General features: G+C 40.9%; 1 protein-coding gene across 2 annotated transcripts in view; it reads right to left on the bottom strand.

Annotated features, from left to right (window-relative positions):
* The window catches only part of LOC144828401 (NFX1-type zinc finger-containing protein 1-like), a 1,040,362-nt gene that overhangs the window by 279,804 nt on the left and 738,425 nt on the right, over positions 1-22,133 (bottom strand). For both annotated transcript variants that reach the window (XM_078686524.1, XM_078686523.1), the window contains exon 17: positions 16,846-16,999. In XM_078686524.1, the coding sequence (XP_078542650.1) occupies positions 16,846-16,999 (154 nt within the window). The remainder of the gene's footprint in view (positions 1-16,845; positions 17,000-22,133) is intronic.

Consider the following 22,133-nt stretch of genomic DNA (forward strand, 5'->3'; position numbering starts at 1 on the left):
CTACAGTTCCCAGGGGGCCCTGCAAACCGGCACTTGCGTCACCACGCGTTGATGGGCGATAAGAGGAGTCCTAAGGAATTGTGGACTGTACTGTTACCTATATTAAATAGATATTGGGCGGGTCAAATCAAGGTGGGTTGATTCAGGGCAGCTGGTAACACGTTTTAGTTCCGTGACTCCTTATGTAGCAGGCTGTAGCCCAAGGTGATAAAATAAGTGTATCTGGGACTGTGAACTAACTGTTTGGAAAAATTGTAATAACAGTCGCTTCGAAGTTATATCTTTGTAGTATTGCTTAGTTTCCCATGTTTAATTTCTATGCATTGTTGACCTATAGTTGTTTATATAGATAATGAGTATGAACAAACGTAAAGGTGCAGCAGGCACCTTAGATGCCTTTTTAACTAGAGCAGAATCTCTGCTGACACATGAGATTCAAATGACAGAAAGGCGATTATCACTCAATCCAACACAATTCCTGATGTATAAAGACAAAAATATGCCATTAACTCCTAGAATAATAGTCCAAAATGGACCTGAAACATCTGCACTGCCAAACTCAACTCTTACATCCCCAAATCTAGCACTAGATGATAACAGCCCAAGTATAGGAACTAGGGGCCAGATGTATCAAACAGTTTTACCCATTCTGTGTCTATAGGAAAATGTGTTCATACATCTGGCCCTAGGTCCCGAGCACTACAACAAATAGCAAAAGCTAAAGGGAAAGCCCCAGGAACAAAGCAGAAGCAGGCTATGGGGGAATTAGAATCCATGAAAAAAGGGGTTCAAGGTCCAATGCTCAGACAAACCATCGAGTAGAGGAACAAACTGTAGTATTGACAAAAACTACTAATAATCCGATGGTAGCAGATGTTGTTCCTAGCCCTGAGATAGTAAAAGATAGCCCTGAGGCTCTTGAGCGTGTAATTATTGTGATACTGGAAACAGCTTTTAGATCTATGTTAACACAGATAAACGGCCTAATAGACAACAAATGTGAGTCATTAAACCAAAAGATCGAACAGTTGAACACCACAGTAGGTAATTTGAAAGATTAAATAGAAAGCAATAATCTCGGTACTATGGAAAGGGGGGGGCGATCCAAAGTATTTAGAGGAATCTCGGCCCCCGAGGTTTGTTGGTAGGACAAAGGATACTTCAGTGGCTAAACCAATGATCCGAAGAGACAGCAGAGAAAGAGGCACAGGGGAAAACGCGCAGAATTGGGATGATATAATGATGGGACTACACACTTTGGATGATAGACATGAAACCCCAAATCTACCTGGATAAAGATTAGCCCCATACATTTTGAATTCAAGTTCCGATATTTTGGGCTTACCGCCTGCCTCATGTCCTTATGTATTAATTTTAGCAGCGGTCCAAGCACTAAGAAATGTGATTCCTGGACAGCTCTGCGAAATAAGACAGTCGATTGGCTGACCAAATATAAAAACTTCAAACCACGATATACCAACGAAATGTTGATGGTCTGCAGAGTAGGGTGGGTTGGGGAGTCCTCTAAGAACATAGACGGCGATTGTATTATAGTTAATTTTCGTTACCCGTAGATGGTTCGATCTCTACTAAATATTAGAGAGGAAACCTTCACCCAAAACACTTGTGCTCTCCTATTGGGGTATTTTTAGAAACTCCAAAACAATAGAGGAAGTGTAGAAGAATCACCCTCCAAATAGATATACATAAACAAAAGGATTCTATCAATGTGTGATGGTGATATTTTAATTTTTTAGTTTTTTGTATGCGTGTAGTGTAGATAATAAGCTCTCTCTTAGGGTGATAAAGATGAGAGCACAGTGTGCTTTTTAAAATACCCCTCACACACTAAAAAAGTCCTTTAGTGTCATGCTTCATCATGGGGGTCTTCCCGTCCCTCTACGGGGCGGGGCGTGCTGCGACCTACGAACTACGCGGGAGCACTGTGGTTTGTGACGGAGGCTATGTGACAGTGCCGTGTGAGTGATGTCAGTGAAGTGTAGGGACCTAGTTATGTGAGTGTTTGTTAAAAAAAGGTTAAAAATTCCCTGGCTAGTAGAAAAAATATATTTTATTCACTTCTCTGGCTGGGAACATTAAGAAGGGGGTTTTGGGGTAGAGCGATTAGCTTGCTACCTGGTCTACATGTTTCGTATGCAGTCCCCTACTGCTTACTCATCAGGACTTTCTAGTGGTCCCTACTGAAAAGTGCTCGGTTTCTAAAGTAGTAAGCCTACAGTGTCCTACAAACTAGCAGCAAAAATCGGCTGGTAGTTTGGGCTTCAGGGCATGAGCTGGCCCGAGTGAAGCGTGATAAATTTATCAAAAATGTTGACCTATTGTGGTCTCTGTAAAGGAAAATGGGAAAAAGAGAGAGACACAACAGATTTATATATATATATGGATAATCTGTCATTCAGCACAAGTTATTAACAATGGCAGCGGTCTCACTATTCATCGATGTTCGCACGTTTCATAAAGCTTTTTCTCAATACTTCATGTGCAGGGGAATGAGTTACGCTATAACTTCCCCTGGTTGTTCGTTCATAATTGGTGACCGAACATCTATCATTCAACCCCATAAATTAAAGGCTGACTTGTATCAACACACACACACCCGTGACTCAATGCACACAACAGCACCCCACAGGGCGGAGGCTAGAGGGGACCTGATTCATTCGAGAGAAACATTTTAAAAAGTATGAAAAATTGTCACTAGACAAGGAATAGAGTTGTGATACATACTAGTTTGACAAACGTTGCATGCCCCATGAGCTGGCAGGCGAAGGGTATTCCACTCGGTAAACTGCAAAAGAAAACCGTACCCTCGTACCATCGTAATTCGTTGCTGCCTTGTGGACCATATTTGTTAAAGACTCATGGTCGGAGTCTATTACTCACATTTACCGCATAAGTGCACTGCCTCAATCCTACCCGGTCTGCCGCTCCGAGGATTGTTGGCATTCTACTCTCGGCATCATTATAAAACCACTGAAATGCATTGTCATCTCTATTGACTGGTGCCGGCAAAGCACTAGAGCGCTAACCCAAAATGGCCGCCGATCGCGGAACATCGGGTGGGTGAAAAGCACGTTACCGGTAGTCTTTCTACCAATGTTGTTATGTAGAATGAGGATCTTTGTCATATGCTTCTTATCAATTGTTATTTTTGTAATAGCCAATGTTCACTAAGAAACTGATTGTTTCGTTTCTAAAGTGATTGTAATCTTTGAGAAATCTTACTAATCGTATCCGTGGTTGGTGGCACAGTAGAGAGTTCGTATATCAATACATGTAGTGAGCTGCGTTCGAGACTGCACAAAGTTGCTAAAGTGAACAGTCTGACCTCAGATCTCCTGTGAAGCCTACATGTTTTTTAGGAGCTGTTTTCAGCCCTGACAGTGCTACCATGATGAGTGTTATTTTTTTTTAAATGGTAATCTTTGAGAACACTTGTTAATCGTGTCCATGGTAATGTGGCACAGTGGGGAGTATTCGTATGTCAGATCATATAGTGAGCTACATGCGAGACTGCACAAGGTTGCTAAAGTGAACAGTCTGACTTCAATCCTCATGTGAAGTCTATGTGTTTTTTCTGAAGCAGTTGTCAGCCCTGATGGTGCTACCATCAGGAGCCTGATGGTTTTCAAGACAGTAATTTTTAGCATGCAGGGTTCCCTCCCAGTTGGGGAGTGTGTCTGCGGGTTCTTACAGCTGACCCCAGGGTATTTCATCATTCAGACCGTACTTGTTTGATTTGATACGGAAGACCCACCTTTGTTCTTTCTCCAATAGGTGCTTTTCGTTGTCAATAAGCTCTATCACGGTCCAGGTTATGTCCTCTGGCTTGTGACCACTTTCAAGGAAGTGGTTGGTCAGTTTTGTGCTAGATTTCCTGCATTTTATTGTGCTCTTGTGTTCACCTATTCTGGTCCTAATGGCCCTGCTTGTCATGCCGACGTATTCAAGATTGCATGGGCAGGTGATTAAGTACACGACATTAGTACTGTTGCAGTTACTAAAGCTTCTCTGCTCCCATTTTGTCCCATTATTGAAAGTTAGTGTCTTACTCTTCTTGGTCAGGTGTGCTGTCTGACCAAGAAGAGTAAGACACTAACTTTCAGTAGCACCATCAGGGCTGACATTTGCTTCAGAAAAAACACATAGACTTCACATGAGGATTGAAGTCAGACTGTTCACTTTAGCAACCTTGTGCAGTCTCGCATGTAGCTCACTATATGATCTGACATACGAATACTCCCCACTGTGCCACATAACCATGGACATGATTAACAAGTGTTCTCAAAGATTACCATTTAAAAAAAAATAACACTCATCATGGTAGCACTGTCAGGGCTGAAAACAGCTCCTAAAAACATGTAGGCTTCACAGGAGATCTAAAGGACTGTTCACTTTAGCAACATTGTGCAGTCTCGAACGCAGCTCACTACATGTATTGATATACGAACTCTCTACTGTGCCACCAACCACGGATACGATTAGTAAGATTTCTCAAAGATTACAATCACTTTAGAAACGAAACAATCCGTTTCTTAGTGAACATTGGCTATTACAAAAATAACAATTGATAAGAATCATATGACAACGATCCTCATTCTACATAACAACATTGGTAGAAAGACTACCGGTAACGTGCTTTTCACCCACCCGATGTTCCGCGATCGGCGGCCATCTTGGGTTAGCGCTCTAGTGCTTTGCCGGCACCAGTCAATAGAGATGACAATGCATTTCAGTGGTTTTATGACGCCGAGAGTAGAATGCTAACAATCCTCGGAGCGGCAGAACGGGTAGGATCGAGGCAGTGCACTTATGCGGTAAATGTGAGTAATAGACTCCGACCATGAGTCTTTAACAAATATGGTCCACAAGGCAGCAACGAATTACGATGGTATCCATAATTCACGTAAAGGGTACGGTTTTCTTTTGCAGTTTACCGAGTGGAATACCCTTCGCCTGCCAGCTCATGGGGCATGCAACGTTTGTCAAACTAGTATGTATCACAACTCTATTCCTTGTCTAGTGACAATTTTTCATACTTTTTAAATGTTTCTCTCGAATGAATCAGGTCCCCTCTAGCCTCCGCCCTGTGGGGTGCTGTTGTGTGCATTGAGTCACGGGTGTGTGTGTGTTGATACAAGTCAGCCTTTAATTTATGGGGTTGAATGATAGATGTTCGTTCACCAATTATGAACGAACAACCAGGGGAAGTTATAGCGTAACTCATTCCCCTGCACATGAAGTATTGAGAAAAAGCTTTATGAAACGTGCGAACATCGATGAATAGTGAGACCGCTGCCATTGTTAATAACTTGTGCTGAATGACAGATTATCCATATATATATATAAATCTGTTGTGTCTCTCTCTTTTTCCCATTTTCCTTTACAGAGACCACAATAGGTCAACATTTTTGATAAATTTATCACGCTTCACTCGGGCCAGCTCATGCCCTGAAGCCCAAACTACCAGACGATTTTTGCTGCTAGTTTGTAGGACTGTAGGCTTACTACTTTAGAAACCGAGCACTTTTCAGTAGGGACCACTAGAAGGTCCTGATGAGTAAGCAGTAGGGGACTGCTTACGAAACATGTAGACCAGGTAGCAAGCTAATCGCTCTACCCCAAAAACCCCTTCTTAATGTTCCCAGCCAGAGAAGTGAATAAAATATATTTTTTCTACTAGCCAGGGAATTTTTAACCTTTTTTTTAACAAACACTCACATAACTAGGTCCCTGCACTTCACTGACATCACTCACACTGCACTGTCACATAGCCTCCGTCACAAACAACAGTGCTCCCGCGTAGTTCGTAGGTCGCAGCACGCCCCGCCCCGTAGAGGGACGGGAAGACCCCCATGATGAACCATGACACTAAAGGACTTTTTTAGTGTGTGAGGGGTATTTTAAAAAGCACACTGTGCTCTCATCTTTATCGCCCTAAGAGAGAGCTTATTATCTACACTACACGCATACAAAAAACTAAAAAATTAAAATATCACCATCACACATTGATAGAATCCTATTGTTTATATGTATTTTTAGAAACCACATCCCGGCCCATCAAACAATGGCTATGCTCCAATATTATTTGGATGGTGTGGACTGACAACCAACTGTTACAGTTGGTGAAATACTCCTTCCGGTAAATAATGAGACAAATAGCAGTATGGAACAAATGCGCCACCGAAATATACACCATCTAGAGGAGACCCAGGGAGAGATAGCCTCACATAGGGCATGCAAGGCACATACAACTATTGGGACGGAGGAGCAGCAATGGTCATTATTCATGCCCATAAATGCTTCCTCTGACACAGTGAACAGTTCTCACAGGCCAAGTATAACAAACTCAGGAGCAAATATTGAGAAAGCAATACGATTTACATCTTGGAATATAGCAGGATTAAATAGGAACCTTAGAGACACGGAATGGGTGGAAAATACAGAGTAAAGTGATATTCTTCTCTTACAAGAGACTTGGGCTCTAGAAACTCACCATAGGGTAGGGTTTAAGACTTTTAGTGTAAATGCTATTCCATCAATGAGAGGTAGAGCTTCAGGGGGATTAGAATAACCCTCAAAATAGTATCAACTGCATTGTGCATACCATCTGAGGATTTGGTTGGTGTAAAAATTAAAACACAGGATAATAAATTAATATATTTAATCAATATCTATAATAGGCCAAGCCCAACTATGAAGGAATCCTTAATAATAAACCAACTTGATTGATTTTTTAATCTAATAGAGGCTGATGCAACGGTAATTATTGGGGACGATTTTATTTGCAATTTTGAACCAGAGGTGGGGTTCGACAATCTTTTTGAAGACGAAAATACAATGAATAACATTCCTGCTCTAGAAAGAAAATCACACAAAGTGACCCCGCACACTTCAACAGTAAATAATGCAATATCAGTAATGTTGTACATATAGTTCCATTGACTTTCCAATCGTTCTCCCAAGAATTCCAAAGTCAGATTTCTTCAGTAAATAGATTCTTTATTCACAAACGATACTTAAAACCAATAGCCAACGCGTTTCGTCCGTGACCGGTCGTCTGGTTCCAGACGACCGCATGCTTCACGCTTCACGAGACGCCGACACTCTGTTTACTCTGTTTACGGCCTTTACTGTTTCATTTCTTCAAAAAATGGGAACTTGGTATACCCTGGAATTATGATTACTTATTGACATCTGAAATTATTCGAACTTCAAGTGTGAAGACCATTGTGAAGGTTTATTATATAGAGAATTCTAAACAAGCCCTGAAGAAGTCCGGTCACGGACGAAACGGGTGGCTATTGGGTCACTTTGTGTGATTTGATTTGAAAAACAAGTTTCTTGTTTTCTATTATTGGGATCTAGGGGATTGTGTCCCAGACCTCCTGCACCTACACACACGTACATCATAGGGATTTTGTCACCAGTGTGGGCAGAGCAGCCTTAATCCCCTGTTCTGGTTTGAATTGTGCTCTAGAAAGTAGCCCGACAGTGTCCTGTACTACAGCAGTTGCACAGATTATGAAACTAACAACAGGGCAAGGGTTAAGAGCTTGTAATGGACGGTTACCATCGGATAAACCAAACACTCCAACCTTCTGTAGAGGTAGTTATAGGAGTAGTATTTTTTTTTTTTTTTTTTAATAATTCTTTTTATTAAAGAAAACATCAGCAAAAAACACATTACAGAGGTTCCTTCAGAGTTGCAGATTATACATCAGGGGGTCCCAGGATACACAATACCTACAATTGAAAGGGAACTTCACGGGGAGGGGGGATCATCAGGAACAGCATTTCTGGGTGGCGTACAAATTTCTCCTCTGTATATAGGAGTAGTATTGATTATTTATTGGTATCCGTTGAGTTTTGGCCTAATGTATCAGATTTGAAAATAGATGACAGAACCGATAGCGATCATTGTCCCCTGCACTTGTCACTATAACCTGATCTCTTCCTTGGTAAAATTTTGAATAACAAAGAAACTAGTATTTCTATTGATGCTAATATAGTTAGTAACAACCGCCATGCTATAATATGGCCGTACATATTAGGAAAGGCTGAATCCATGACACAGATTTTTAATATATTTGCCGACACTGTCCAACTCCACCTAGATTCACCAGGAATGGAATTCCCAATAATGGAGGCGCATCCAGCTTTTCAGGATGCACTGGCACGAGAATTTAGAAGATTACAAGGGGAACACAGTGGAACAGGTGTAAAAATAGGAGCGAACCCATGGTATAATAGGGAGTGTCGTGAGGTAAAGGCTGACCTTATACTGTCAATAAAAGAGAACAATGTAAAAGATATAAGGGAGAAAAGAAATAAATATAAGAAAACCCTTGCACATGCAAAAAAACTGTGGGATGATAATACTTGGACAGATCTAAATGAAGCGGCTAAACTTAAAGATCAAGTAGGCTTCTGGCGCTTAATAGAGATCTGGGACTTGCTTGAATATGTCCTAACACGTGCTTATTTAAGCAATTTGAGGAATGTAGAAATGAAATGTGTGTAGTTGCAAGCCATCTGTTGGGCCAGCCCATCTATTTCACAGAAATACATCAAAGTGTTCTCAATTTGAGTATCCTGGTCTAAAGGACTGCATGCTAATGCCATATGGGGTAGCACTGAGACATGCCTGAAGAACTTTCCCGCAAATGTAAATGTGAAACGTCTATGGGAGGTGCTTGAAAACAGATCCTGATTGGACGGCACAAAGGGGGAGTGGGAGTGGCTTTGGATTTCTGAAAGGTGGTACTTTAACAGATCATTCCTTCGGACTGCTACAAAGTCATCAAGAGTTCTTCCCTGAGGCTGTCCCGGAACTAATGGACTTTTGGAGCGACGTGACTTAAGCCACACGAAATACAAAGAATGGGTCAGAGTCCTTCTGGCACATAACACCGTAGGATTGTGGAACCTTCTGTGGACCATACAGATTTGTGACATTACCCATAATATTATTGTGGATTAGCACATTCTCGCCAAAACAATAATGTTGTATACCACACAAACTACGAATAAGGGATATATCGGCAACCTGGTCGCACACGCCATAAAGCTGCCTAGCCCAGCCAGGGGGTGGCCTCCACCCAGGGCGAGCAGTTGGCATGGGCAAGCTGGACTCAGGCCTGGGGGCGCCAATATTCTGAGGGGCGCCACAACAGCTGCCTACCTTAATTTTATGCAAACAACATCTCCTTCATCCCACTTGGTCTCAATCAGCTCTTAATGTACCTCAGGGTGATTGTTAGCACCCCATCAACAAAATGCTCTCCTCCCATTTGCTCCTGCTATCAAACCGCAGCGACCCCAAACCCCCACAACAAAGAGCAGATTTTCTCTCCACCCAGGGTGCTGTCAGGGTCAGGCCAATTTAGGGCTGGCCCTGTTCCACCCTATAACATAATCTCAACTGCATGAGGAATCCTCCAAAATGTTAGTCGATTAAAGGCAATGCAACAAAGGAGCAAAGGGATTCCAGCCTAGGATATGAACAAACATTGGCAGCCACCAGTAAATAGGTTAATGGCTGCATTATGAAAAAACTGCAAATCAGCAGAAAGACATTTTAAAAACCCTGGTTATATAGGATTTTTTATGGTCTGGCCTGGAGTATAACAATGAGAAACAGGGGGAGAAGGAGGATAATTGAGGCTAGGTTGTCCTCCTAAAGGTCAGTACAAACAACAGTGTGGATCCCAAACATGGGACCCTGGGACCTAGCTCAGTTCAGGTGTATGACTGCTTTTAATCACTACGCCTTAAAGAAAGAAAAATATCTTTCTTAGTGTCCCCTCACTCACCGGGGTTTCCCCACGGTGACATGCTTCATCATTGGAGCCATCCCAGTTCTCTACGAAAAGGGGCGTGCTGCGACTCACGAACTACGCAGGAGCACTTTAGTGTGAATGACTATGTGTGGTGCAAAAAAAATAAGTGCAGTGGGTGTGTGTGTGTTAAAAATACCATACTTAGTGGGCCTAACTGTTTTATTGAGCTCCTATGCAGGTATATTAAAAGTGGGGTTAATGTCACTGTAGGGCAACCTATAATGTGGTTGACTCAGTGATCAATATGGTCGACATGTTTCATGCTACCCCTAGCACTTCTTCGGGACCATGCAGGGACCAGCCCTGCATATGCCACTCCTAAATCCCAAACGTGGGGACAGTGAATATTATAACAGTATTAAAGTGATTTTATGCATGCATTTATTTAAAATACATATGTTCCTCTCAATTAGTGGGTTCTGTAAAATAAAGCATAATATTAATAACAAACCTTCCCTGAGGGAAGGTACACATAGTACATTTGCATGCCACTTGCATACTGTGTTTAGAAGGATGATTTGCGCCATATTGGCGCGTGCATGCTTACCAAACCATTAGTCCAAATTGTCGTGAAAAATGTTCGTGAATTCACTCAAATAAACAAAACAGGACTTTTTGTGACCAAACAATAGACATACAAAACATATAATAGGTACACAGAAAGAATTCCAATAGTTACTTATAGAAGCGAAAAATGACACTTCATGGTTACGCTGGGGGGTCAATTTCACTTGTGGGATACACTGCTGTAAAAGACCGTAAATACATTGCTCATTAGGTCGAAATCGCTGTGATCATTACGTTCGAAAATGATCACTTTGTTGCTAGGACTCGCTATGGCCATTCGCACAGGGTTATGGTACTTACATCCTGTCTTGTGAACTGGGATGGCCCCAATGATGAAGCATGTCACCGTGGGGAAACCCCGGTGAGTGAGGGGACACTAAGAAAGATATTTTTCTTTCTTTAAGGCGTAGTGATTAAAAGCAGTCATACACCTGAACTGAGCTAGGTCCCAGGGTCCCATGTTTGGGATCCACACTGTTGTTTGTACTGACCTTTAGGAGGACAACCTAGCCTCAATTATCCTCCTTCTCCCCCTGTTTCTCATAGTTATCTGGCAGCAGTATGGCTGCGGGAGTCATACACTGATAACACGTTCCAGGTATTATCAGTTATTTTTTAGTTTATGACCCAACAAATAAAACACAATACTGAACAGTACACAGAATTAAGAAATTACATATAATGGTGGAAATCACAGGTCTCTCCTTTTCGGAGGACGAAGTAGACAGAATTATTGCCTCCATATTACCACACACTGGGGCACCAAACAGGGAAAACAAAGATGCATCCCAGATATGGGATGAATTGACTGAACTTAAACGTAACCAGATCAAAACGTTGATTCATGGTGTTATGATGGCTGAATATTTAAAAGTCAGTGCAGCTCCAAGAGGTCTCATTGTTAAAAATGAACCATTTATTTTCCAACAAGATCAACAATTCAAGAAAGATTGGTCACTTATTTCGTGGCACTGTACCAGGGACTGGTTAGTGCTTATTGTAAAGACGGCTGCCCGCCTCTCGGAAACGTTACTGGAGGAAATCCATGCTTTAGAGATACGATTAAAGTCCTACCAGACTACCAGTGAACTAAAAAAGAGATTGGATGAATTGAATAAAAGCATGTCAGAATTTGAAGTATCTTTGAAGGATACCAAATATGAAAAACTTTCCAAAGATCACAAAGCCTTTTCACATGAAAAGGTGTATCCATACATTAAAGTGGATTACAAAGTAAACAATAGGAATCCCGGGTACAATACTGACAGCGATGGATCCGATACAGGTTCAAATAGTTCTGGTTCTTCATCGAATTACAATTACTCTACCAACAGAAGATCAAGAAAAGGGAGAGGACATTTCTTCAGACAAAGAGGGTACCAACAATTCCCTCCATGGCCACCTTTTCAAGGTCCACAACAATTTGGCCCATCATATGGCCCACCTCCACCTGGACCGTTTTACTATGGCCCACCGATGTATCCACAGCAACCCCCCATGAATTGGGGCACAAACCCAGTTAACCAGAGTAACCAAGGCCGTCCTTTTTTAGGCAATCATCGAACAGAGGGAAAAACAGATCCGGACAACAACTAAGATGGGCGCAACCAGTGGCCACGGAGGGACCACACACTCGGAGCAAGGGACCCCTGGAAGCTTCATCGAACGAACCCCAGATTTAGTAGTGAATCTATCTGACATGGTACTGACAGAAATCCAAACTAAAATTCTCAACAAAGGACTGGGTTTTGTACCAACGGCAAATGTTGACAAATTCAAATTATGCTGTGAATTAAAGGAGTTTATAAGGAAACTGAAACTCCAGGTCTTTTTCAAAGACCAAACAACAAAGGACAGCACAGATACAGGTCTGAAGAAAAAGTCTACTTTTATTCCACCTGCAGTAAACTTACCAGTCGAGATTTTAGCTTTTGAGAAAGCAGTAATAAAGGAAATAAAAGAATTGGACTCACGAACAGTGAAGGTGTTCCAGAACACTAGTAATCACGAAATCCAAGCCATCCAAGAATTATCGAACCAGAGTATGATAACAATAAAACCGGCGGATAAGGGTGGCACCATTGTATTACAGAACACCACTGACTACAGAGAGGAGTGTCTCCGCCTTCTGGGGGACTCCAGAAATTACGCTGTCATTAAGGATGACCCCACTGAACGTCTAAGGATATCCATAGCATACCTCATTGAGGAATCCCAAGCAAACGATTGGGTGAGTAAAAAGGAAACGGAGTTTCTGGTAAACACCAAACCAGTGACCCCATACTTTTATACGATTCCCAAAATACATAAGAGCCTAACCAGACCACCGGGGAGACCCATAGTGTCGGGCATTGGATCAATCCTTGAACCGCTTTCCAAGTTTGCAGACGCTTTCTTGAGGCCACTGGTGCAAAGAACTGACACTTATCTAAGAGACACAAAAGATGTACTCTGCCTACTAAAGGAACAGACCTTTGAACCCGAATCTAACATACTCATAAGTCTGGACGTGGAGAGCTTGTATACAAGCCTCCCCCACCGTGAAACCCTGGAAATTCTTGAGGAGGTACTATTTGATTCCCATTGGGATTACAAGACTCCCAGGCATGTGGTGCTAGAATGTTGTTGCTTGGCACTCAACGAATTTTTTTTTAGGTTTGAGGATACCCTGTACCGTCAACTACATGGGACGAGTATGGGCAGCACATTTGCGCCAAGCATAGCAGGACTCTATGTTCACCACCTTGAAAAGACTAAAATACTACATGAAAACAACCCCTATAGGAATCATATTACACTGTGGAAACGTTACATCGATGACGTCCTGGTAATATGGAATGGCAATGAGGATGAAGCAGAATCCTTTTTTGAATGGCTGAATCAGCAGGACAGATTCCTCAAATTCACCATAACCCTCAGCAGATCCCAACTGGTGTTTTTAGATCTCAACATCATGGCAGAGGATGGACATTTGAAGACCGTGACACATTTCAAAGCTACAGCACGGAACTGCCTACTTACATACGATAGCTTCCATCCGAGACATTTAAAACAGAATCTCCCCTTCGGCCAGTTCCTTAGGTTAAGGAGAAATTGTTCAAACAAAGAGAACTACAGAGTGCAAGCGGAGGATTTGAGTAAAAAATTACAAGCACGTAACTATCCAAAGAAGATAGTAAGAAAGACAAATAAACGAGCATCCAACAATAATAGGGATGCACTTTTAGAACCCAAGGTAAAAAACACAACTGAGAACAAAAGACCTATCTGTATCACTACATTCACTAAAGTATCAGACCAAGTAACTAAAATAGTGAAGAAGCACTGGCCTATTGTCAACAGTGGCGAATTGACTATACCAATCCCAATGTTTAGCCACCGCCGAGCCAGGAATCTGAAAGACCATTTGGTACATACCCGTCCAAAATCCAACCGTCCTCCAATCAGACAGCATACTCTACCAACTGGTCATTATGCATGCAATAACTGCAGTGTCTGCCACCTGACAACCAACACAAAGAATGTGACTTTCAATGATGGTACAAACCGGGAACTGAGGCAGATGTCAAATTGCAATACCAGTGGGGTAGTATACATGATTACATGCACTTGCAATCTGCATTATATCGGAATGACGACACGTAAGGTAAGCACAAGGATAGTGGAACATCGCAGCACTATCAGGTGCAAGAGAACAACAACAAGAATGACAAATCATTTCATCGAATCAAATCACACTCCAAATGACATGAGGTGGGTAGTGTTGGAAACCGCAAAGACCAAAGACAATCAAGAAAGGTTTCTCCATGAACGTGAACAAAGATGGGTGTTCAAACTTCGTACAGACACCCTTGGGTTGAACGATGACATTCCCTGGGGGGCTTTCTTATGATTGAGTATTAAAGATTATGCAATTCCTTTGATTAAGAAAATTGGTCATTTAGAATTGTGTATTCTTCTAACAGACTGAATGTGCCTTGCTAACCCCACACTCATTCCAGACTGAGCCCAATGGGACCCCAAGTAGGAACCTGAACTCATATATGACACGCAAAAGGAAGTATATGCCTAACCCCACACTCATTCCAGACTGAGCCCAATGGGAACCCCTGTAGGAACCTGAACTTATATGTGACACGAGAAAGGATCAAGGAAGCATATGCCATCATCACTGGCCTTTTATATAAATGAGTGAACAAATTATGACCTGATGTGAACCTTGTCCAAAGGTTCATACCCTCTAAAGAGGAGATATCCTTAGATAATTTTCTCTCACGCTACTTTAATGCACCAAATTTGTCAGAGGTATTGTCACTGATAATATAAAGCATAATCGCACTTGATCTGTTTCCATTCGTTAAAACGCATATAATTTAAAAAGCGAACAATTACTCTCCCGCTTTTTTGATTGAATGAGAATATACACATTATGTGGAAACAGAGATGCTAGTTTCGAGTCTAAGTGGCTATATTTATGTTTTTTCCTTCTGCCTATCTCGTAACATAAGCGCCAGCATTACGAGAGACTAGCCGTTTTCGCTCTCTAAAACACTCGAAGACATACTTCCAATATGGCCGCCACGCCCGATCGGGTCTAGTCTCTGAGGGCGTCTCCGTCCTAGTTCCGAGACCGGAATAGATAAAACCAACACGCCGGTTTAGGTCAGGTAAGATGCGGTCCCGGGGAGGTGCTGAGTAGGTAGAAAAGCGTGATTTCACAAGACAGGATGTAAGTACCATAACCCTGTGTGAATGGCCATAGCGAGTCCTAGCAACAAAGTGATCATTTTCGAACGTAATGATCACAGCGATTTCGACCTAATGAGCAATGTATTTACGGTCTTTTACAGCAGTGTATCCCACAAGTGAAATTGACCCCCCAGCGTGACCATGAAGTGTCATTTTTCGCTTCTATAAGTAACTATTGGAATTCTTTCTGTGTACCTATTATATGTTTTGTATGTCTATTGTTTGGTCACAAAAAGTCCTGTCTTGTTTATTTGAGTGAATTCACGAACATTTTTCACGACAATTTGGACTAATGGTTTGGTAAGCATGCACGCGCCAATATGGCGCAAATCATCCTTCTAAACACAGTATGCAAGTGGCATGCAAATGTACTATGTGTACCTTCCCTCAGGGAAGGTTTGTTATTAATATTATGCTTTATTTTACAGAACCCACTAATTGAGAGGAACGTATGTATTTCAAATAAATGCATGCATAAAATCACTTTAATACTGTTATAATATTCACTGTCCCCACGTTTGGGATTTAGGAGTGGCATATGCAGGGCTGGTCCCTGCATGGTCCCGAAGAAGTGCTAGGGGTAGCATGAAACATGTCGACCATATTGATCACTGAGTCAACCACATTATAGGTTGCCCTACAGTGACATTAACCCCACTTTTAATATACCTGCATAGGAGCTCAATAAAACAGTTAGGCGCACTAAGTATGGTATTTTTAACACACACACACCCACTCCACTTATTCTTTTTGCACCACACATAGTCATTAACACTAAAGTGCTCCTGCGTAGTTCGTGAGTCGCAGCACGCCCCTTTTCGTAGAGAACTGGGATGGCCCCAATGATGAAGCATGTCACCGTGGGGAAACCCCGGTGAGTGAGGGGACACTAAGAAAGATATTTTTCTTTCTTTAAGGCGTAGTGATTAAAAGCAGTCATACACCTGAACTGAGCTAGGTCCCAGGGTCCCATGTTTGGGATCCACACTGTTGTTTGTACTGGAGTATAACAACCCAGTGAATGAAGAAACAGGTCAGAAGGTGGCAAACAGTAGTATTCTTTACAAGATCTTCGTATGTGTAAGTCATGAACAAACAGTGGCAGAGGTCTGTAGATAGAGGGATATCTCAAGGCCAAGTTTGAAACCTATGTTTTTTTTCCTGAGATGATGAGTGCCCTCTACACCTAAGAGGTATACTGGTTCATTCACTGGGTGCAGACCTTCGAAAACTGCATGACACGTCTGGTTGTGACCTCTCCCTTAACATTATACAGTTGAGATAGAACGCATAATCCTCAAAATGGAGATTTAGAGTTGATATAGATTCTCCCAACATTGTCTTAGAGGGGCTGTGCATCATAGCAAGGGACTCCTCTGGACTGCATGTGTGATCTCTTGTTAGCACATTTTATAGAAGGATTGAATAGGGGTGATCTTCAGAGGATGTCCCTTAGACAAGATGGGTGGGGCTAGCTGTTATTTTTTATTATGATTAGCAGTGTAATTTCCTGCCCGGCATATGGCAAGCACTTCTACCAGACAGATCTATCTGTAATTAGGTCATCCCACTGCCTCTTGACCTCACAGACCGTTTACATAGGATTACTTATACGTCCCCAACAGCCAAGGCACTTAGGTCAGCTCAGCGGCCTTCACTGTAAACTTACCAGTGTTCCAGGACCTGCCTTTCATTTTGGGTCTGTTTTTGATGTGCTTCTGCTGCTGTTGTTGCTGCTGCTGTTGTTGCTGCTGCTGTTGCTGCTGTTGCTGCGGCTGTGGACGGATCTTTAGCCACTTCAGCATTTCAGATTGTGCCATGCCCTGCGGGAAAATCCAAAGGAGAACTGTTGAGCAGAGGGCACAACAAATTACTAGCATCTGCTACTGAAAAAGCACACATGGGATCATGCGATTCTAAGTCCATTTGACAAATATTCATGCAAAGGAGGAGGCGCTGCTCCAATCACTGAAAAACACACACGGGAATGTAAAAATAATTTTTATGAAGGTTGTCATCATAGCAAAAAGTCTACTGGCGATAGTCAAGTCCTGACACAAAAAGACATGATTTGATAAGATGGAAAAGGAGACATGTTTAAGATGCTTGTGTTGGGTTATGCTTTGGTTGTGGTCTAGGTGTCCAGGCTGAGTCCTGCTGAGCCCGAGTTCTGATGCTCCTGGCGCAAAGTTGGGATTTCACTGTAAGTCAGAATCGGTGGTGAGAGGAATATGTAAAACCATTTCTCCAATTCACAAAATGGGATTTCATGGTTGAAAAATGCTTACATAAATTATTTTCATTTGAGAACATATACTCCTGCGAGACTTGTGACTGTCACAGGTTTCCAAGCGAACACTTGGAAATGTTAGCCAAAGCCAAAAATTCTGAAAATCTACACCCATCGAAGGTCATGAACTTGTGGGTGCAGCTTTCCAAACCTTTTCTAGAATTGAGCACACCATGTTTTCAAAGTGTACCATGGAGCCCATGATGCCGTGAATGCTGGATATGACCGGCATTAAGCAGGAAGACCATTGTAGAGAAAAAGCATAGAGAAGGTATGGCAGCGACCTGGAGGCTGAGGCCAATTACAGAGACCAGCATAAAGCAAGACCTTCTGTACAGCAAACATCTAAAGCCTCATATATGTCTGAGTTCAATTTCAGCCCTGACCCACCATAGAGCTGCAAAATTAGCTGTGGCCAAAGCCAGATCCTCATTGTGAGTCGAGGATTTAAGAAAAAACATTATATCACAGTTTGCAACAACACATCCTGTGAAGCCAACAGCTTGTTGAGATGTTAAGACATTCTCCAGGATTTACACATGGAATTCCCAAAAGGTTCCTCAAAAGAACACACACCCTGCCACAGTGCAAAACATAACACAATGCTTTCCGATATAAATAACAGAACAAAAATAAAAGGAGATCAACACTATGTACCTGTGACATGGAAAATAAAGAATGTAGAGCAAGGTATAACTGTTGACATTAACAATGCACAAAATCTTGAAATCTTTCACACACGTCAGGTATATCCAAAAACAATTCCTATTTAGCAATCATAAGCACAAACCTCTTGAACACTCCTGTTCATTCCCCTTTCAAGCTACACCTGATTCTTTCTTAGCGCTGCACTGTATAGCTTGCCTTTATTTCATCTGTCTCCACTTCAGCAGCTGGCCAGGACATCACTTTCGAAATCTTCTTTGATTCAGAAAATTCAGGCCATCTTTTTTGTCACTGTTCACGCTTTTTCCACTCAAATGGTCCAAAGTTAAATTCTACAGACTTAGGACCTGATTTAGATCTTGATAAACATACCATTCAATGAACACCCGCACACACCACAAACACCTACATTCAGATTTGGCGAAAAAGGGGTGGTGGTCCATCGCGGACAAGGTGCAGGACAGGAAGGACCTGGTAATGGCATAGAGACTAGAATTGCTGCTGGAACCCAGACCAGGCGGGGTTCATCCCGCATAGAAACACAACCCTAAATATAAGACAGCCTCTCTCCATTTAAGAGGTGGGCAGAGGACTTTTACTTCCAGGTATTTAACCCTTTCCAGGCTGATGACGAGCTGAGCTCGTCATGAGCGCGGGTTTTTTAAAACCGCCGCGCACAGCGGGAAAAGCCGCTGCAGCGATGCGGTTAAAGCATTGAGCCTCCCACTGCAGGTCCCCTAGTGCCTCAGGTGGTGCTGGTCCTCTACTATCGGGAAGAGTCACGACTTCTGCCAATTAACTCTTAGCGCTGAGAGGGTCCCGGACTCTTCCATCATGGTTCTAGTCTTGTAGGATTTCACTACACTTTCCAGACCTTAATGACCAGCTAACTGATAAGGTAGCCATGGTGGAGTCCTCTGTCTCAGTTTGCTCTCTTAACCCATTTCCCCATTCCTACCACTGGGCGTTGTAGTTCTGTCAATTTGGTCCCCAGTTGAAGGTAGTTAGTGCCAGAAAAGAGCATTGCTTCCATTGGATTCTGTCCAGAAGGTTAGTGCAATCTGAACCCTGTGCAGATATCATTCTTATGCTACAACATTCCTTATCACCATGCTAACACCCCACCAGTCATTCAACTTACACTTCATCACAGCAAATAATAGTTACATAATTCTATATGAATATGGTGTTGGCCAGGAAATCCAAACATTGACTTACCTCAACATTACAATATATCTATTTAACTGGTGCTAACTGATTCATGGTCTTAAACCGTCTATTGAACCCTTACACCAGTCCATTGGCTTTCAGGTGGTATAGAGCTAAAACAATATGGTATACAGTCAAAATATCGAGTTAAAAAAATAGAATTGCATTAATATTGAGTTAAAAATAAAGAATGGACGAATGAACAGAATATAGACAACAAAAATATCGAATGTAATGGACAAAATATCGAATGGACAGAATATAGACAACAAAAATATCGATTTTGTGGTAAGTTAATATCGATTTACATAAATATAGAAAGTGAAAATATCGAAGTATATAATATAGATGTTAAATATATCGATTTTTTAATAATATTGAATTTTTTAAAGTTTTTTTATGTTAGTATATGTGTGAAAAGTGTATATTTATTTTATAATTTATTTTAATTAATTAATTGTATGTTATTTAATTTTTGCATAATTTAAATCTGTAGCGGGTTGTGAGTTTATAGGGGAATAGGATGGGAAGTAATTTAATAATGGATTAAATGTTTTAATTTATTTATTGGTATTTATCTTGAATTAATTGTTAATTAATTTTTAATTGGTAATTAATTAAATTATAATTGGTAATTATTTTTATTAATTGATTAATTGATAATTATGTTAATTGTATTAATTTTTTTCTGTAGCTGGGTGTGGGTTTATAGGGGAATAGGGTGGGAAGTAATTTAATTATAATTGATTACATGTTTTAATTTATTTATTGGTATTTATCTTGAATTAATTATTAATTCATTTTTAATTGGTAATTAATTAAATTATAATTGGTAATTATTTTTTATTAATTGATTAATTGATAATTATGTTAATTTATTTACTGTAGCGGGTTGTGGGTTTATAGGGGAATAGGGTGGGAAGTAATTTAATTGTAATTAAATACATTTTTAAATGTATTTATTGGTATTTATTTTTAATTAATTGTTAATTATTTTTCAATTGCTAATTAATTAATTGTAAATTGGTAATTAATTTGTATTGATAGGTAATGATTTTTAATACATATTTTTTATTTGTATTTTAAATTGATTCATTATTATTTATATTAAATTGGTAATTATTTTTAATTAATTTGTAATTGGTATTAATATATATCCAATCCAAGATAACTTTATTTCGGTTTGTTAATGAACCATAAAAGTACATTACAGTTGAAAAAAAAAAATAATAAAAATACATTTACAACTCATCCAATGCATTTGTTAGATCTCAAATTGCATATTTGCAATAATCAGTTAACGTGCGGTTATAGTGTAACAATAAAAACATGTCGATAAAATACAAAAGCTAAAAAATCCTTTTAAAACAGAATAGAAAACTAGACATTACTAAGGCAGAGCCGTTTACCCACAATAGGCAGGTTACTACAAACGGATCAGTCTTCGTCTAGTTAACCACATCGAGAACAAGAATTTAGAAATAGCAGTAACTATCAGTGCATTGGTATCAGTTTTTAAGATTCTAAAATAGTCTATGTAATTCCTCAGTCCTAAGTTAAGACATAACTGTATAATCCATTTTTTCCTGCTGGCAGAATAAGCAGGACAAAACAAAGTTACATGGATTAAAGATTCGTTCGGATCATTACAACCTGGACAAGGACGAGCTGAACCCAATTTCCATTTATCAGAATAAGAAAAAAGGGGTAATGTACCATATCTGAATTGTAGAAACAATTTTTTTGCTAAGACAGGTTCTATAACATCTAATTCTTTCTCAAAACTATAAACATTCTTAAAGTCCAAAAAACTGTCAGTGAGACTAGAAGGCCTGGCTGTTCGAAGGACCACTTCAAGATTATGGTATTTTATAGTCTCAGCCAGTGTTCTCTTTGAGATAGATTTACATGTGTCCTCCGGATTAGACCAGAGATTCTCCATGCCGATCTTAGACGCCTGCCCCCTTATAAAGGATAACCACTTTATCCTCCCTACTCCCGGGCGAGCCATAACGATTTTTAGTTCTTCTCTATAACACTCAAGCTCCGGGACACTCCACAATCTACGCCAATAAAGAAACGGGCGTGAGGCAATTACTTCTGTAATTGGCTTCAAATTTATATCCAACCTTAGTGGGACTAGAGGGGTGTTAGTAGGTAAAGAGAGCAGCTGTCTAACAAATTTATTCTCCGTTATACCGATCTCGTTCGCTGGACAATGACCCCAGAGTTCTGCCCCATATAATGTGGAGGATCTGGTTTGTACCTTGTATATTTCCAGCGGTACACTGACTAGCTTATGGACACAGGTTTTCTGTACCTTAAGAATACCCCCCATAGACTGAGAAAGGGCCAGATTAGCCTTAGTCATTTGGGTTTCCCAACTCATTCTATCATTTAAGGTCAGGCCTAGATAGGTAAAATTATTTACCCTTTCCAGGGCTCGTCCATCCATAGATGGACGAGGGCAATTGGTTGTAGTGCCGTTAAACACCATGTACTTAGTTTTGTCTATATTTATTACCAGATTCCTCTCCCTACAGAATCTGGTAAATTGATCTAACACCCGCTGCATCCCCATAGATGTTTTTGAGAGTAGCAGGGTGTCATCTGCAAACATAAGTGCAGGAAATTTACCACCAGCTAAATTAGGAGCGTCACTATTTTGCACACTAGTTAAGTCATCAACAAGGCCGTTTAAAAAAAGAGAAAATAGCGTAGGGGCCAGTACGCATCCCTGTCTAACTCCCTTCTCAATGGGAAAATCTCTTGTTAGCTGGCCGTTTTTGCCA

The sequence above is a fragment of the Lissotriton helveticus genome, chromosome 4_1 (genome assembly GCF_964261635.1).
Source record: "Lissotriton helveticus chromosome 4_1, aLisHel1.1, whole genome shotgun sequence".
NCBI classification, from domain to species: Eukaryota; Metazoa; Chordata; class Amphibia; order Caudata; family Salamandridae; genus Lissotriton; species Lissotriton helveticus.